This window comes from Molossus molossus, unplaced genomic scaffold, assembly GCF_014108415.1.
Source record: "Molossus molossus isolate mMolMol1 unplaced genomic scaffold, mMolMol1.p scaffold_m16_p_5, whole genome shotgun sequence".
Taxonomy (NCBI): Eukaryota; Metazoa; Chordata; class Mammalia; order Chiroptera; family Molossidae; genus Molossus; species Molossus molossus.
In genome coordinates, this window is record NW_023425388.1 from 84,071,059 (window position 1) to 84,091,246 (window position 20,188).

Below are 20,188 nucleotides of genomic sequence, written 5' to 3' on the forward strand. Positions count from 1 at the left end.
AAAAGTCAAAAACTTGGGAGAGATCTGTGAAATTATTATTTCCCAAGATAATTATAAGTTTTGAGAGTGTTATATAAAAATCCAGATTTTGGTAAAAAAAAGTTTTAAAACTTTGGAAGCAAAGATTCATGTAAAATAATGTCACAGCCATTTGGAATTTGGTATAGATTTATATAAATTTACAATATACTGAATCTGTTATCTGAAATCATTGTCAATTCTTAAGGAACTTTAATGTAGAACATGTATGATTTAAATATCCAATGTAAGAACTTTTTCTTTTTTAAAGAGAGAATACTTACTTTCCAAAAACCTTCAATTCAATAAATACATAACAAAGGGGGGGGGTGATATGAAGAAAAATAAAAAATTTCACCTGATATTAAGACCAAGGAATTTAAGAATAAGAAGCAAACTGTTTATTTTCTATTCTCTCACTTACCAACCCAAGACTTTCAGGAAGGAAAACTGAGAGGATGGAAATCTATCATCACCTCATTCTTTTTTACCTTACTGCTTTGATGGTAAGGGGGTGGGTGGGTGGGTGTGTGAGCGTGCACAGTGGTGAATGGGGAAAACTAACATTTGTTTTGTGCCTAGTATGTTATGTGCCTACTAACACTATACCTGTCTCATTAGACTTACTCCTAACAACTAAGCCATCTGCAGATGAAGTTCACAGAGGTCAAGTGACCGGCTAGAGGTCAGGTGGTTTTAATTCCAGGGCTACCTAGTGCCCCTTCTACAAAACTACATTCCCTTAGTTTTCCTCGTTCCATCAAAAATAGTAACTAGCGTGATTTCCCCGTTCTTTTCTTTCCAGTGTTCTAGCCAATGAATTTTCTTTCTCACTCTCTCTGAGATTAGCTTTCACACCTTGCTTCACAACTTAGAAACTAAGGGAAGCAGCTGTCTTCTCTACCACATTCCAAATGAAACTTTTAGGGAGACAGTGTTTATTCCAAACCTACCACAGCTGAGAAGGGACAGTTGGCATTTCCCTTGGTCATTTCCAGTGCCTAACATTCTCTCACACCGGGACGTTCTTGACAATTGTCTCATTAATATAATTAAAAAATCCAATTTTAATTTTAAATGGTCAACTTAGATAAATTATTATTGAATACTGAGATAATTTAAATGATTGTTTTGATATATCCTTGTACTCAAAATTCTCTTAACTTTTCCCAGCACAGTACCCCTAATAACAGAGGGGAATGGCCAAGATGCCAACACACACAAGAGATTTCACTGAAGTCTTGCATTTTATCTTAGAGATTCAGTTACATTGTGCATTCTATTCCGCTTAATAGCTTTGATTTTTGCCCCCACCCTTCAGATTCTAAACATTAACAATCTGGAAAACATCTCATATTTATTTTATAGTGTCTCAGACAGCCCTCAGAGTACTCCTGGTGGTATGACACTCTATTCTCCGAGACAAATGGTAATATGGTCTTTAACACAGTACTATGAAATGGTAAAATGTGGACAATAAAGCTTTAAATTGATATACTATATTTCAATAACTGACAGATTTTTAAAAAGTTAATATTGTTTGTGTCTCAATATTATAAAAGTGAAAATCAGTATTTCCTCTACTAAGGAAAGGGAAGTATATGGACTTTATAACAAGTTAATACATTTTAAATTATTAGACTCTAAAACTGATCTAATTTTGTCAAATTTATGTACATGCTACTAACTGTTCGGTCTTTCTACTATATCCCAAACTCAGATAACAGGTACTCAAAGAAACATTTCATTTCATTTTTTTTTTTTTTAGGAACTATAAAATGCATGGTATAAAGTGAAAATTACCTTGTTTATCTATAACTGAGTATGAGGCCAAAAATCCTCGTCCAGCAATATGGGTTCCACTCATGAACAGCACTGTGATTTCATTGCTTTTTGATTCGATTGAATGGTTCATATGCAATCCCAGACCACAGTATTTGCCTAGGAATAAAAGAAAAGCTGGTATTTGTTGTGACTCTCATGAAGTCAATAATGGTTACAATGTAGACAATAGATTCAGATTAATGTATCAAACTGCTTGTTAAATAGTGTAGTAGGATAACTAGGATGTTTAGTGATTAAAAATCTCATTACTCTGGAAGGAAAAATAAAAAATACAAAAGCTAAGTAATAACTGTTCAAATGATTCAAAAGAAAAAACAGTACAAGCACCATTGACTTTCTGAAGATTCAATTTCCTATGAAATACATGTGCATGCTCTTTAAAATAATAGCAAGGAATTTTTTTTTATCCTCACCTGAGGATATTTTTGCATTTATCTTCAGATAGAGCGGGAGGGAGAGAGAGAGAGAGAAAGATCAATGTGAGAGAGACGCATGGACTGACTGCCACCCACACGACCCCAACCGGGGCCAGGGAAGAACCGCAACTGAGGTATGTGCTCTTAGCAGGAACCAAACCTGGGACTCTCTGGTCCACAGGCCGACACTCTAACCACTGAGACAAACCAGCCAGGGCAGCATCAATTTTTTTAAAAACTAAAGCATTGCCCTGGCCGGTTTGGCTCAGTGGCTAGAGCATCAGCCCGTGGATCAAAAAGTCACAGGTTCAATTCTGGTCAAGAACATGTACCTCGGTTGCAGTTCGGTGTCTGGCCCTGGTTGGGGTCGTGCAGGAGGCAACCAGTCAATGTGGCTCTCTCATATCAATGTTTCTCCCTCTCTGTCTGTCTCTCTCCCACTCATCTGAAGATAAATGGGGGAAAAAAAGAAAAAGCCAAAAAAATTAAAGCACTTGATGCAGGCAGGTGGCCCACAAATAAATTGACAGTCAATATCAGGAGCATTCTTAACATGCTCCCCACAGGGTGCCCCTAGATTCCTGGCCTCAGGGTACCTCTCAAACCCTTTATGAATCTTCTCAATTTTTCTTCCAAAGACTGTTGGACTTCTGGTCAATCTCTTTAGGTGAGCACTTATACCGAAATAAAAAAATTAACCCTCAATTCAGTCTATAATTTCTCAATTTATTTAGCATTTGATAAATAAATACCAAACATCAATGTTAACATACACATTGGTCTTAGATGCTATGGTTTTCAATATAAAATATATGTCTTGCTCATCTGTGCAGAAAAACACCTTCTATTTCTAAATATGGAAGGTAATTATAGCTATCAACATTTTTAACATTCAAGCAAAATAACACATTATTAAAGAACACTACAAATTATTTGGTGAATATACAAGAAGATGATAAAATCTTCAGACTTAATAACAAGTAACTAAGAGACTAGTAAAGAGAATAAATATAAACTATTGTATTCCTTTTGAACATAAAATATTTAAAAACAGAGTAATACATATTTCACATTATTCCAATTATTAGCTCAAATATTAATAATATAAAAAACTATGTAATTTGTTAGCAAACCCAAATGTGCAGAGCCAGTGCCCATCACATTAAATCTTATAGCTCAATGGGAACAGGTAAAGGCAAGAGAAATTGTGTCAATCAGCATCTTTACACAATATTAGCTTTTGTAAAAGTGAACAACAGTTTCATCTGGGCTCATCAGTACTAGCTGTTCTTTGCCATGTAAGGACCTATGTATGTGTAATTTTATTACGAGGCTGATTACGGCGCTCAGTACAAACACTGACTTTTCATATTCTTTTAGGTACAAAGAAAAAGATCATACTTAAAGAATATTTAGCATGCCATACAAAAATGTCTTTATAAAAAAGTATATTATTAATGTAAAACAATATTTAAAAAATCTTCTTAACCCTTTAAATATGAACAGAACCGTAAAAGTATTTTTTATTAGCATGGCAGTTTCACCTTGTGTTTATTTGTTTGTTTATCTGGAGTTATCTTGTCCTCCAAAATGTGAGTAAATTCAATCTGTGGTAGAAACAAAACATTTTTTAAAACTACTTACGTTTTGTGAAACTCAAAAGGCCGTGCTCAAGAATGGATAATCACAATTTAAAAAACAGAAGAAAAAGCAAAGTACAATAGCTGACCTTGTAGGTGCTTAAATGAGTTCAAAATATATAAGATAAACACCTGCCTTCATCTGCTATTCAGAGCCAAGATAACTCTTCTCACTTGGCTCTCCTTTGATCATAGGATTCACCCATTATACAAATAATGCAAGAGCCTGGCAAAATACTCTGGGAAAGGAAGAAGAAAAACCATTCCTAATCTGGGCAACACAACTGTTAATTCTTTAATACTATTTCCCCAGTTTGGCTCAATCAAATTGTTGGCATTTCATTGCCAACAATTATAAATTCCGTTGATGGCTCTCAAAGTCAGTCAGAATTTCTAGAGTTTCTCAAGAATAAATAAGGGAGATAGTTTAAAAAAAGTTTGTGACTACATACAGAAAACTACAAACATAAAAGTTAAGTATCTTAATCACCATAACACCCAGGAAACACTGGTTTATAGTTTAAAAGAATCCAACCATGCTCCAGGAAAATAAAAATGTTTAAAATTTTTTAGCCCTTGGGGGGGGGGGGGGAATAAATCCAAAGTAAATAGAAAAAAAATAATTAGAGCAGAAACCAGAAAATAAAAAAATTAATGAAAGCAAAAGCAGGTTATCTGAAAAAAAATTGATATGCCTCTAGTAAGGCTAAATAAGAAAAAGAGAGGACACAAATCACTAATATCAGAAATGAAGGTAGGGACGCATCACTACAGATCCCATGAACATCAAAAGGATAATAAAGAAATCTATGAACAATTTTGTGTCCAAAAATTTGATAACCTAGATGAAATGGACAGGTTCCTTGAAAGACACAATTTGCCAAAGCTCAAACAAAAAGAAACAGGTGATCTGAACAAGCCTATATCTAAGAAATTAAATCAATAATTAATAATACTTCAACAGAAAAAGCACCAGGCACAAACAGGTTCACTGGTGAATCCCACCAAACATTTAAGGAGAAAATTATACCAATTCTCTACAATCTCTTTCAGAAGATAGAAGCAGACAGAATATTTCCTAACTTATTCTATGAGACCATCATCATCCTAAAACCAAAACCAAAGACATTACAGGAAAACTACAGACCAATGTTTCTCATGAAAACAGATGCAGAAATCCTTAATGCAATATTAGAAAATCAAATCCAATGATGTATAAAAAAAATTATACAGCACACCAGGTGTGATTCATCCCACACATGCAGGTTGCTTCAATATTTGAAAATCAATTAATGTAATTCATCATATTAGCAGGCTAAAAAAAAAATCATATGATCAAATCAACTGATACAGAAAAAGCATTTGACAAAACCAACACCTACTCATGATAAAAACTCTTAGTAAACTAGGAATAAAGGGGATCTTCCTCAACCTGATAAAGAATATTTAGAAAAATGCTACAGCTAACATAATACTTAACAGTGAGAAATTTAAAGCTTTCTCAATAAGATCAGGAACAAAGCAAGGTCGGCTTTTACCATTCTTTTAACATCATACTGTAATTATTAGCTAACACAATAAGACAAAGGAGGAAAGAGCATACAGATTGGAAAAGAAGAAGTAAAACTGTCTTTGTTCACAAATGACATGATCATCTATGTAAAAAATCCAAAAGAATTGACAAAAAAAACTCCTGTAACTAATAAGTGATTATAGCAAGGGTTGAAGAATAAAAGGTTAGTATGTAAAAGTCAACTGCTTTTCTACATATAATCAATAAACAAATGATATTTAAAATTTAAAACACAATACCATTTACATTAGCATCCCCCAAAATGAAATACTTAGGTATAAATCTAACAAAATAATGCATAAGATCTGTATGAAGAGAACTAAACTCTGAAGAACAAAACCAAAGGACTAAATAAATGGAGAGACGTTCCATGTTCATGGAAAAGAAGACTAAATATTATCAAGATATCAGTTCTTCCCAACTTGATTTATAGATTCATAAAACCCAAAGCAAATCCCAGTAAGATATTTTGTGAATATTGACAAACTTAAAGTTCATATGGAAAGACAAAAGACTTGGAATAGTCAACACAATATTGAAGAAGCACAAAGGTGGAGGATAAACAATATGTTCAAGACTTACTATATAAAGGTACAGTAATCAAGACAGTGTGGTATTGGTGAAAGAACTGACAAACAGATCAATGGAACAGAACAGAGAGCCCAGAAATAGATCCACATAAATACAGTTAATTATCTTTCACAAGGGAACAAAGGTAATATAATGGAGCAGTCTTTTCAACAATTGGACATCCACTTGCAAAAATATGTATCTAGACAGACCTTACACCCTTCACAAAAATTAACTCAAAATGAGTCATAGACTTAAAGGTAAAATGCAGAACTATATATCTTCTAGAAGTTAACATAGTAGAAAATCTGGATGACCTTGGGTATAATTATGACTTTTTAGATGTAACACCAAAGGCACAATCCATGAAATAAAGAATTGATCAGTTGGTCTACAATAAAATAAAAAATCTCTGCTCTGCAAAGGACAATGTCAAGAGAATAAGACAAGCCACAGACTGGGGAAAAATATTTGCAAGAGACATATCCAATAAAGAATTCTTATCCAAACTATATACAGAACTCTTAAAACTCAACAATAAAAAAACAAAACAAAAACAACCTGGTTTAAAAATAAGCCAAAGATCTAAACAGAGACTTCAACAAAGACATACAGATGGCAAATAAGCATATGAAACGATGTTCTATACCATATGTCACCAGGGAAATGCAAATTAAAACAATGACATAATGCATCTATTAGAATGGCCAAAATCCAGAACACTCACAATACCAACTGCTGGCAAAAATGTGGATCAACAGGAGCTCCCATTCATTGCTGGTGAACAAGCCACATGGTACAGCCACTGTGGAAGACAGTGTGGGGTTTTCTTTGGCAACTAAACAGTCTTGCGGTACAATCTAGCAATCGCACTCCTAGGTCTCTCTACCAAAGAAGCTGAAACTTGTGTCCAGAAAAAAACCTACATGCAGATGTTTATAACAGTTTTATTACTCATTGTCGAAACCTGGAAGCAACCAAGATGTCCTTTAGTGGGTGAATGGATAAGACAATGGAGTATTATTCAGCACTAAAAAGAAATGAGCTATCAAGCCACAAGAAGACAAGAGGAACTTTAAATGCATGTTACTAAGTGCAAGAAGCAATCTGAAAAGGCTACTGATTGTTTGATTCCTGGAAAGGCAAAATTATGAGGATAGGAAGAATAGGCAGAGCACAGAGGGCTTTAGGGCAGTGAAAATACTCTGTATAATACCACAGTGTCTGCCCAGCTGGAGTGGCTCAGTGGTTGAACATCGACCCATGCACCAAGAGGTCGCTGGTTTGATTCCCAGTCAGGGCACATGCCCAGGTTGTGGGCTCAATCCTCAGTGGGGGCATGCAGGAGGCGGCCAATCAATGTTCTCTTTCATGGATGTTTCTATCTCTCTCCGTTTCCCTTCCTCTCTCTCTAAAAAATCAATAAAGGAAAAAAAAAAGCCATCAAGGAAATGCAAATCAAACCCATAATTAGAAACCACTTCACACTCACTAGCATGGCTAGAATAAAGAAGACAGGTAACAGCCATGGCCGGTTTAGCTCAGCAGTTGGAGCCTCAGCCTGTGGACCAGAGAGTCCTGGGTTCGGTTTCCGCTAGGGGCACATACCAAAACAAAAAGAAGACAGATAACAAATGTTGGTGAGGATGATGCAAAACTGGAACCTTCATAACAATGCTTGTGGGATTGTAAAATGATGCTGTTGTTTTCAAGAACAGTCCAGTGGTTCTTCAAAAGGTTAAACAGAGAGTTACCATAAGATGCAACAATTCTACTCCCAGGCATATAGCCAAAAGAAATGCAACCATATGTCTACACAGAGTTGTACATGATACCTCACAGCAGCATGGTTCATAACAGCTAAAACATACAAATAACCTACCCAGCATTCTGCAGTTCCTAGGGTAAACTGGCATGGAGAAGTGGTGATAACTCTCAAAGAATGATGCGATCTTTTAGAAACAGAAGGAGCTGTAACTATCACTCCAGGCAGCCTCTAGGAACTGAATGCAGTCCCTGGCCAACAAGTAGCAGGAAAATGGGGACCCCAGTTTTACAACTATAAGGAAGAGAATTCTGCCAACTACTGAGTTTGGAAAAGAACCCTCATTGCCAGCTGGTATCTTGATTTCAGCCACACAAGACCTTAAGCAGAGAATCCAGTCATGCCATGCTCAGACTTCTGAGCTACAGAAACTGAGATAATAAATTGTGCTGTTTTAAGCTGTTAAGTCTGTGGTAATGTTTAAAACAACAGAAAACTAATACAACCAGAAATTTACTTTGGTGTATAGTAAGAATACACTGCTTTGGGATAATCAAATTCGAAAGGAGTATAGTGCATGAGCTAGAATCTATGGCTCGGGGTCTGAATTAGCAGACAGATGTATTTTACTTGGCCTCTTGGCCAGTAGTTTTGCGCCATGCACTATTTCAAAAATGTTTGAATTAGTTGCCAAAATTTTAAAAATCTGGAAACTTCGTATCAATTCTGAATTTCTGACTTCTCTTAGAAAAGCACAAGTAAAAAAACAAAACACAGGAAACCTGGGCCAGTTTTCTAAATATTTGTACCTAAGTAATGGCTGTCCTCTTTGAAAGAGAAACCATACTCCAGTTTGCCACAGTCCCTAGCACTCCCTAATGTCCCTAATCCTTAAGCTCAGTAATCATTTATCATTATAGCAATGCTGTTATTACACCTAGTCCATTTCAGTCCATTTATTTTACATGTCTAGCCCCTGTTGGTAGTGTTTGTATCCACCTGCATAGAACTTACAGATCTTAAGGTTATCGTGCCGCTTATCTATGTCCATATCAAAAATACTTTTGGTAGATGATGAAAAGTAACCTATTAAATTCTGGAAGTTGTTAAATGGAAATATTCTGTATTCAAAATAAAGGAGAGAAGCATCTCATTTTGGATCTACTACCATGTGGAGTCAGTATTGTCATGAAACACAAAACGTGGTTTATATTCATGTTCTTGACTAAATGAAAAATCATTTAACCCACTGACAATACGTTGTTGTTTTTGACTATATGTAGCATTAGCTTTAGCGCTTCAAGGATGACTCAGCCGCACAGGTTAATAGATGGGTACAGGTCTAAAATCCTTTCAAACTATTAGATTATTTGGTTATCCATTTAAAAGGACTAGTAACAAACATATATTTCCTATGTTTAAAGGAAATTTAGCAATATCCCTAAGAATGGATTTGCCTTTCCCTCTAAAAGATAGTGGTGAATACTTTACATGTTTTCTACAACATAAGGATATAAAATATTAACAATAATAATAATACAAGTAATACAATAATTAATAATAATAATATAAGAATAAACTTTAACATACTCAAAACTATAAACCTACTTTTGCCCACCCTGTATGTGTAGAAGGGAAAACAATGAAGCTTTTAGAGAGCATCTTCATGCACCAGAAGTGGGCAAAGATTTTAAAAGAAAACCCAAAATGTAGAAGTCATAAAAGAAAAAAATTAACAAATGTGAACATTAAGTTAAAATTAATGTCTGGCCCTGGCCGGTTTGGCTCAGCAGTTAAAAGCATCAGCCCAAGGACCAAAGAGTTGCGGGTTCGATTCCGGTCAAGGGCACATCTAGGTTGCAGTTTGACCCTGGCCCTGGTCAGGGTTGTAATGGAGGCAACCAATCCATGTGTCTCTCTCACATAGATGGTTTTCTCTCTCTCTCTCCCCCTCTCCCACTCTATCAGAAGATAAATGGAAAAATGTGCTCGGGTGAAGATTAAAAAATAAATAAATAAAATTAATGTCTGTTTATAAAATAATACCCATAATAAAGTAAGAAGAAAATGTCATAAAAACAGAAGATATTTGTAATGAATATATCTAAAAAGAATCCATAACTAGAATATAAAAAGTACAAATCAGAATAAAAGTACCTAATAAAAAAAATATGCATAAAAACCTTAAACAGACATGACAAAAGATATTCAAATGAATAATTAACATATGAAAAGAGCACAATATATCAGTCATCAGGGAAATGCAAGGCGGTATCAATACACATGCACAAGACTGGTTAAAATGGAAAAAAGTGGAGAACGGTAACTGGAGCTCTCCTACTCCTCTTGCAAAATAGCAGTGTGGCCAAAAGAGCACACAGATTTTTATTGCTATCCATGATGATGAACCAAGGGTCTCGACAGAACATTTCACAGCATTCATGTAAATCAAAATATCCACAAGGTGATACCAATCATCCCCATCAAATGATTCTCAATCGGTTTTCCTTTTTTCTTGTGAAATTCAATTTTGAAGGCTTTAAGCTTATCTTTCAAAAAGCCAGCAAACTTCTGGATAGAAGAGAGCTTCATATTCTGTTTCTGTTTCTTAAAGCAAACTCATGAAAAGACGGTGACTCATGGCCCTGGCTCTTATTAAGTTGACAACTTCTTTCAGGATAAGCGGGCAGCTTCTCATGCCAAGTATAGTAATGTAAAAACAATGAGTCATAATAATGGGTAGACTTCAGCAAAACGAGAGGTGCTGCCAAGCATCACAGGTGAGACATACACAGCATACCAAGAAATTTCTTTCAAAGCTTTTCTGGAAAAATAAACTTTTCACCACTTAGGAGATGTCAAAGGCTTTTAGTATTTCCTAGACGAGCTTACAAATAGGAAATCTTGGATGGAGACAACATCACACAGTGGATTAAGTTTCACCCATACTGATGAGAAATGCGACAGGTGTCAACCAGTCACTGACCTGCCTCGTAACATTAGAGGAGACATTCTGAAGTGATGACATCATTTACATAAACAAAGCTTCAATATTTCTTCCCTGTTCCAGTCCACAAACTAGCCTGACTATTCCAGGGCACAAAGATTCACCAAGGTCTTTTGAAATGCATATGGCTTCTGTATTTTACCATGCAACAACCTCATAGGATACTTTTGCATTAGAGCAAATCCAAGTTAAGTTTGTTTAAGTTCCCATCAAGTCTTCTCATGAAAAACATCCACAGCAATCACTGCCTTTTCATGAACAGATATGAGATGCCTTTATCCCCTTGACTTCATGATTCATAGGCTAGGACTATCTCTCACATGAAACTCTGTGGCTCTTACATCTACCAGGCAAGATACCTATAAAAATTAAGAAGACATCACTTCTTTAATTTCTACCCATGGGAAACTACTATAAAGGTAAAATGTTAACAATGATGACCATGTTGTGAAACCCCTCACTTCTTTCAAATGAAAAAACACTGAACACTTTAATTTGACATAAAACAATTATTTTAAAAAAATGATTTTTAAAAACCAGAAAGAAACTAAAAAACAAAAAGTATTTTGCTTTTATTAGGTTCACAGATCCCTGAAGTATATCAACAGATTTCATGGAGCCTAAGAATAACTTATGTGGCAAAGTTCATGAAAGACCCATTTGGGGGAGACAAAGATGAGAAAGATATCCCATGCACTACCAGAAAAAAAAAAAATTTTTTTTTAAATACACTGGTAGATGAGAAAACTGACTTCAGGGAAGAACTTAAGAACACAGAAATCCTGACCAGGCAATTCTGGAAAGGAAACACTTTGGTGGGAGAATTAGGTTAAAATAACAGAGACACATACTTTGGAAACTGCACGGTAAAGAGGTTAAAAACAAAGCAAGAAGGAGAGACAGGATCCTGCCACACACACCTAGACACAAAGGATACAGAATTCCTTCCCCACTATAACCTCTTTTCCAAAATATATTTAAAATTTTTTTTTTAATTACAACACTGACAGAAGAGGGCTATCACATTAACCAATGTCACACCAATAAATTCAATGAAAATATCTAAAAAAGAAGAGACCTATCACAAACTATACAGCTTGTAAAACACTGCAAACCACCAGCCCTGTTCACAGAAACAAAGGCACAATCTCTGTCACTTAAAAATACATAGTATAAAAAGAAAACAAAAAATGAGAATACCAACAATTCAGTTTATGAATACCCCGCCCCCCGCCCCAAAATAAATAATAGTAAAGCAGAGGGATTTGGAACACAACACTCCAAACTTAATAAAATGTCCTCAAGCAATTGGGAATATGATATCAGAAAATACAAAATAATGACAAAATTATATCAGAAATGAAGACCAAAGTATAACACAAAGAATAACAGATTCTAATGAAAACATGATAGCGAATGTTGCAGAAAAGAAGAAAATAAATAGAATGAAAAGAAAAGAAAATTGTGAAAAAAATCAGTGAGAATGGCTGAAATAAACATGGTTGCAATGGCAAAGAAGATACAATTTTCTAATAACTAAGGTATCGAAAAAAGATATATAGGATAATGGAAATGAACTAATACTAAAACTAGTATCCAAGAAAATGTTCTAGATAAAAAATCTTAATATGCATATTTAAAGCTCATTGGATACCAACGAAAACTAGCCCACAATGATCAACTTCAACACATATCCCTGTAAAACTATTATACTTTAAAGGTAAATTAAGAATTCTCACAGCCTCTATACAAAAATCAAATACCTTTAAGGGCAAGTGAATTTAACTGTTATCAGACTTCTCAAAACAACGACAAACCAATAAAAAGCAAGACAATAATAGAAAGGCACATTTTTAAAATGCAAAGAAAGAACATTTGAAAAAAGGGCATTTAGAATAAAGCTCTCTCTCAAGGTCATGAAAAATTTAAAAGTAAGTAATTTTAAACATGCAAGAGATTTTGCACTCATAAGACCTTCTTAAGGAGTCAGTCTATTCAAAGATGAACTAATCCATTCAAGGTATGACTCAGAGAGAACTTGAGCAGAAAAACTGACAGTGAGCATTGAATATGTTTCAATGTAGATTTAGAAAAGCCAGAGATACGCTGAAGAATAAGATGTAAGAGTGGTTCAACATCTGTGAATCAATCTATGTCATATAAATTTATTAATTTATATCCTGACAAGTAAAAATGGGGAAAAAAGGAAAAAAAAGTAGAACAGCTTACTGAATGTTATGTGAACAATAGATAGGAGTTATAGGCAAATTGGTCACAGTTAAGAGAAATCATTGAAAATAGACAACTTAGTAAAAGATTAAAAGAACAGAGAAAACAGGCAATTAAAAAGGTATAAATTGAAAGCAAACAAAAAGAAAACTTCAGAGCAAGTAGAAGGAAGGAAATAGTAAAGATCAGAGCAGAAATAAATGACATGGAGACCAAAAAAACAATTCAAAGGATCAATGAAACAAAGAGTTGGTTCTTTGAAAAGATAAACAAGATTGATAGAAACAAAGAGAGAGAACCCAAATACACAAAATCAGAAATGAAAGAGGAGAAATAATAACTGACACCACAGAAATACAAAGGATTGTGAACATGAACAATTATACGGCAACAAATTCGACAATCTAAGCAAAATGGACAAATTCCTAGAAACACACAGTCTCCCAAAACTGAACCGGGAAGAGATAGAAAACTTGAACAGACCAATAACAACAAAAGAAATTGAAGATGTAATCAAGACTCTCCCAGCAAACAAAAGCCCAGACCTGGATGGCTTCACGGGGGAATTTTATCGAACATTCAAAGAAGAACTAACACCCATTCTCCTCAACTATTTCAAAAAATTCAAGAAGGAGGAAGACTTCCAAACTCCTTTTATGAGGCCAGCATAATTCTAATTCCAAAACCAGAAAAAGACACTACAAAGAAAGAAAACTACAGGCCAATAACCCTGATGAACATTGATGCCAAAATCCTGAACAAAATACTAGAAAATCAAATCCAGCAATACATCAAAAGAATTATTCACCATGACCAAGAGGGATTCATTCCACGGATGAAAGGCTGGTACAATATTCGCAAATCAATAAATGTGATACACCACTTAAACAAAATGAAAGATAAAAATCATATGATCATATCGACAGTTGCTGAAAAAGCATTCGACAAAATCCAGCACCCATTTCTGATAAAAACGCTCAGCAATCTGGGAATGGAGGGATCATATCTTGACATAATAAAGGCCATATAGGAAAGACCTACAACCAACATCATACTCAATGAGCAAAAACTAAAAGCATTTCCCTTAAGGACAGGAACAAGACAGCAATGCCCACTTTCGCCACTCTTATTTGACATAGTACTGGAAGTCTTAGCCACAGCAATCAGACAGGAAGAAAAAAATAAAAGGGATCCAAATTAAAAAGGAGGAAGTGAAACTGTGATTATTCGCAGATGACATGATACTATACATAGAAAACCCCAAAGATTCCATCAAAAATTTACTAGACTTAATAAATGAATTTGGCAAAGGAGCAGGATACAAAATTAACGTCAAGAAATCGACGGCATTCTTATACACCAATGATGAACTCACAGAAAGAGAAACTAAAAAAAACAATCCCATTTACCATTGCAACAAAAAAATTAAGATGCCTAGGAATAAACTTAACCAAAGAAATAAAGGACCTATTCACAAAAAACTACAGGTCATTGAAAAATAAAAGAGAGGAAGATATAAAAAAGTAGAAGCACATACCTTGTTCATGGATTGGAAGAATTAACATCATTAAAATGTCCATACTACCCAAAGCAATCTATAGATTCAATGTAATCTCCATCAAAATACCAACGACATACTTCACAGTACTACAACAAATACTTCAAAAGGTCATATAAAATCAAAAAAGACCTCGACTGGCCACACCAATCTTGAAAAAGAACAAAGTTGGAGGGATCACATTACCAGATTTCAGGTTATAATACAAAGCCACTGTAATCAAAACAGCCTGGTACTGGCACAAGAACAGGTAGACAGATCAATGGAACAGAATACAGAACCCAGAAATGGACCCAAGACAATATGCTCAATTAATATTTGACAAAGGGGGCGAGAGCATACAGTGGAGTAAAGACAGCCTCTTTAATAAATGGTGTTGGGAAAATTGGACAGCTACATGCAAAAAAAATGAAACTAGAACATCAACTTACACCATACACAAGAATAAACTCAAAATGGATAAAAGTCTTAAATGTGGCTCATGAATCCATAAAAATCCTCGAAGAAAATGTAGGCAACAAAATTTAATCATCATACGCAGCAGAATTTTCACTGAAACACCACCCAAGGCAACAGAAACAAAAGAGAAAATGAACACATGGGACTACATCAAACTCAAAAGCTTCTGCACAGCAAAAGAAACAACCACCAAAATGGAAAGGCAACCCAGTCTATGGGAGAGCATAACTGTCAATGATACATCAGTTAAGTGGTTAATTTCCAAAATATACAGAGTGCTCATACAGCTCCACAAAAGGAAGACAAAGCACCCAATTAAAAAATGGGCAGAGGATCTAAATAGACACCTCTCCAAACAGGACATACAAAGGACTGAGAGACATATGAAGAAATGCTTAACATCACTAATCATCAGAGAGATGCAAATTAAAACAACAATGAGGTATCACCTCACACCTGTCAGAATGGCCGCCATCAACAAATCATCAAACAACAAGTGTTGGCGAGGGTGTGGAGAAAAGGGGACTCTGGTACACTGCTGGTGGGAATGCAGACTAGTGCAGCCACTATGGAAAACATTATGGTGTTACCTCAAAAAATTAAAAATTGAACTTCCATTTGACCCAGTGATCCCACTTCTAGGACTATACCCTAAGAAGCCTGAAACACCAATCAGAAAGAATATATGTACCCCCATGTTTGTAGTAGCACTATTTACAGTAGCTAAGATCTGGAAACAGCCCAAATGTCCATCAGTAGAGGATTGGATAAAAAAGCAGTGGTACATATATACAATGGAGCACTATGCAGCTGTAAGAAAGAAAGATCTCTTATTGTTTGAGACCACATAGAGGAACATGAAAAGTATTATCCTAAGCAAAACAAGCCAAACACAGAAAGACAAGTATCGTGATCTCACTTATTTGTGGAATATAATGAACATAACAGTCTGAGGAATGGGGTAGTCCCAAAGACGTGGAAGTGGGGTACAGACTGACAATCCCCAGAAGAGAGGGTGGTGGGGGAGAGATAAACCACAGAACTTACATGCATGTGTGCATGAACAATGGTCATGGACAACAAAGCTGGGGACAGGGCAGGGAGAGAGAGGGAGTGGGGAATCAATGGGGAGAAAAGGAGAAACATCTGTAACAAAAATAAATAAAGTAATTTTTTTTAAAAAGGTATAAATTGAAAGGTAACATTTAGAACAAAGTTATAAAATTTATTAAAATCTAAAGAAAATGTCAAAATACATATGATTATAACAAAATACGTACTATGATAGACTTGAGACAAAACATTTCAGTTTTATAAATAAATGCAAATGGGATTAACCTAGCTATTAAAAAAGATTTTCAATTTGGTTCATAAAATAAGACCCAATAATATACAATAAATACAACCAAAATGAAATGACTCAGAAAAGCTAAAAATAAAGGGATGAGCAAAAACAGGTACCCCAGGCAAAATCAGGGGCGCGTGTGTGTGTGTGTGTGTGTGTGTGTGTGTAATCTTGATGCCAGAAAAAGGAGAATTCAAACTTGTAAGTACCACACTTGACAAAGAAGGAACTTTGTAACACTAGAAGTCACAATCTGAATTGAAGATATTAAAATAATAATATCCATGCAATAACACGGCAACCCCCTTATGAGGGGGTAAAAAAGATGCAGTAAAGCAAAAAGAGAAACACACTATTAAGAGATCCAGTGGGTAAAAATAAGGATATACTAAATCTAAACAGCATAATAAGATAGATCTTTTGCTATGTCTCTTGGCCATTTGTATGTCCAGTTTGGAAAAGTGTCTCTTTATGTCCTCTGCCCCGCCCCCCTTTTTTTTATCCTCACTTGAGAACTTTTTTGCATTTATCTTCAGGTAGAACTGAAGGGCGAGTGGCAGGAAGAGAGAGAGAGAAACATCCATGTGACAGACACATATTGTCTGGTTGCCACCCACACAATCCCAACTAGGCCAGGGACAAACTGCAACCAAAGTATGTGCCCTTAGCAAGAATTGAACCTGGGTCTCTCTGGTCCGTGGGCCAACATTCTAACCGCTGAGCCAAACCCACCAGGGCCTCTGCCCAATTTTTTAATTGGGTTCTTTGTCTTCCTTTTGTTGAGTTGTATGAGCACTCTATATATTTTAAAATTAACCCCTTATCTGATATATCATTGGCAACTATGCTCTCCCATATAGTGGGTTCCCTTTCCATTTTGATGCTTGATTCTTTTGCTGGGCAGAAGTTTTTTAGTTTGATGTAGTTCCATGTGTTCATTTTTTCCTTTGTTTCTCTTGCCTTAGGCGTTGTAGCAAATGAAAATTCTGCTGCATATGATGTCTGAAATTTTGTTGCCTACATTTTCTTCTAGGACTTTTATGGATTAACGAGTCACATTTAAGTATTTTATCCATTTTGAGTTTATTCTTGTGTATGGTGTAAGTTGGTGGTCTAGTTTCATTTTTTTTGCATGCAGCTATCCAATTTTCCCAAAACCATTTATTGACGAGGCTGTATTGACTCTACTGTGTGCTCTTGCCACCTTTGTCAAATGTTAATTGAGCATATTGTCTTGGGACAATTTCTGAATTCTCTGTTCTGTTCCATTGATCTAAATGCCTGTTCTTATGCCAGTACCAGGCTGTTTTGATTACAGTGGCTTTGTAGTATAACCTGATATCCAGTATTGTGATCCCTCCTACTTTGTTCTTCTTTTTCAAGATTGCTATGGCTATTTGGGGTCTTTTTTGGTTCCATATAAACTTTTATCAGAGAGATGCAAATTAAAACAACAATGAGGTATCACCTCACACCTGTCAAAATGGCTGCCATCAACAAATCATCAAATAAGTGCTGGCGAGGGTGTGGAGAAAAGGGGATTCTAGTACACTGCTGGTGGAAATGCAGACTGGTGCAGCCAATACGGAAAACAATATGGTGTTACCTCAAAAAATGAAAAATTGAACTTCCATTTGACCCAGTGATCCCACTTCTGGAATATACCCTAAGAAGTTTGAAACACCAATCAGAAAGAATATATGTACCCCTATGTTCACAGCAGCACTATTTACAATAGCTAAGATCTGGGAACAGCCCAAGTGTCCATCAATAGATGAATGAATAAAAAAGCTGTGGTACATTTACACAGTGGAATACTATACAGCTGCAAGAAAGATCTCTTATTATTTTTGACGACATGGAGGAACCTGGAAAGTATTATCCTAAGTGAAACAAGCCAATCAGAGAAAGACAAATATCACATGATCTCACGTATATGTGGAATATAATGCCCAAAAGAGAAACTGATGAACAAAACAGACACAGAGACACAGAAGTAGGGTACAGACTGACAAACCTCAGAAGAGGGTGTGAGGGGTTATAGGGAAGAGATAAACCATAGAACTTATATGCATGTATGCCTAATCAATGGACATAGACAACAATGCTGGGAATGGGGTGGGGGGTTGGATCGGTAGGAGGGTGTCAATGGGGGGAAAAGAAGAAACATCTGTAACAAAAATAAATAAATAATAATAATAAAAAAAGATAGATCTGTTGGACGCATGTCAAACTCTGCACCTTATTTTGAGAGAATAAACCTCAAGCATACATGAGACTGTCACGAAAATAATTATATATCAGCTTTTAAAGAAAATATCAGCAAATTCCATAAAGTAGAAAATTTTTCCAACAAATAAAAGTCCAGAACCAGATGGCTTCATAGGTGAATTCTACCAAATAGTCAAAAAATAAAAATAAAAAATACCATTCCTCTCAAATTATTTCAAAGATAGGAAGACTTACAAACTCACAGTATGAAGCCAGCATTACCCAGATACCAAAACCAGAAAAAGACATTATAAAAAGAAAAAGGATGAATAAGGATGAACTATAAAGGTTTCCTTCAGTGTGCAAAAACATCAACCCAATGAAAAGACAACCTACAGAATGAAAGATATTTGTAAATGATATATGCACTAAGGAGTTAATATTCAAAATATATAAGAAACTGATACAACTTAACACCAAAAAAAAATCTGAATAAAAAATGGGCAGCGTGCCCAGCCTGTGTGGCTCAGTGGTTGAGTGTCAACCCATGCACCAAGAGGTCGCTGGTTCGATTCCTGGTCAGGGCACATGCCCAGGATGTTCTCTCTCATTGATGTTTCTATCCTCTCTCCCTCTCCTTTCCTCTCTCTATAAAATCAATAAAGAAAAAATATTTTAAAAAAAAAAGATGTTGTATATATATTGGACGAAATATTACTTAGCAATAAAAAGGAATGAAACCTTGACATTTGCAACAACGTGGATGGACATAGAGGGTGTAACACTAAGTGAAATAAGTCAGACAAAGACAAGTATCACATGATTTCACTTATATGTAGACTCTAAAATAACAAAACAAATGAATAAACAAAACAAACAGAAACAGACCCTAGATATAGAGAACAAGTGGATGGCTGCCAAAGGAGAGAATGGTGGGGGTTTGGGAATAAAAAATAAAATAAAATAAAACTGTGCCCTGAGAAGACATTAGCCCCTTCATGCCACTTTTCAAAATTCATTTCTCTGGTCCTAAGGGAGTCTGGGGGACATCAGGCTGACCTTGGGTGGTAAAGTTGAGAACCAATAAGTGGTTAACGTTTGTTTACTTTATTTGTGTAAAATAAACGAACAAAAAGATTTCTGTAGTTTATGAGCATACATACTACCCACTATATATCAATAATACTCTATTGCTATAGTTGTGGTTGTGATTCTAATATTTAAAAAATAAATTGTAGGATTCATTTATGTTTTACTTTTTTTTTCTGGAGTACTTAGTAGTTGACTATGTGGGAAGCAGCAAATGAGCGTGTTACTGCTAACATTTAGATCTCAATTTAGATCTCACAGTGTAGTTAGCCAATGAGAGCTTAAACTCAGTCCTGCAATTTAATAGTTTACCTTATACAGAATTAGATATTTAAAAGGTTCAAATATTAACTGCTTGTTTTCTCAGCCAGCAAAGGCATTTTGGGATAAGCCGATGGGGGGTTTTTGTTTTAAAGGACAGTACTCAAAAGAAAACTTTTGCATCAACAAATTTTGTAATATA

General features: G+C 35.3%; 1 protein-coding gene across 3 annotated transcripts in view; it reads right to left on the reverse strand.

Moving 5' to 3' along the window:
* The window catches only part of DCBLD2 (discoidin, CUB and LCCL domain containing 2), an 88,740-nt gene that overhangs the window by 36,977 nt on the left and 31,575 nt on the right, over nucleotides 1-20,188 (reverse strand). For 2 of the 3 annotated variants that reach the window (XM_036243206.1, XM_036243207.1), the window contains exon 3: nucleotides 1,822-1,959. In XM_036243206.1, the coding sequence (XP_036099099.1) occupies nucleotides 1,822-1,959 (138 nt within the window). Of the gene's footprint in view, nucleotides 1-1,821; nucleotides 1,960-3,823; nucleotides 3,887-20,188 lie in introns of all 3 variants that reach the window. The other variant, XM_036243208.1, reaches the window with a different exon arrangement.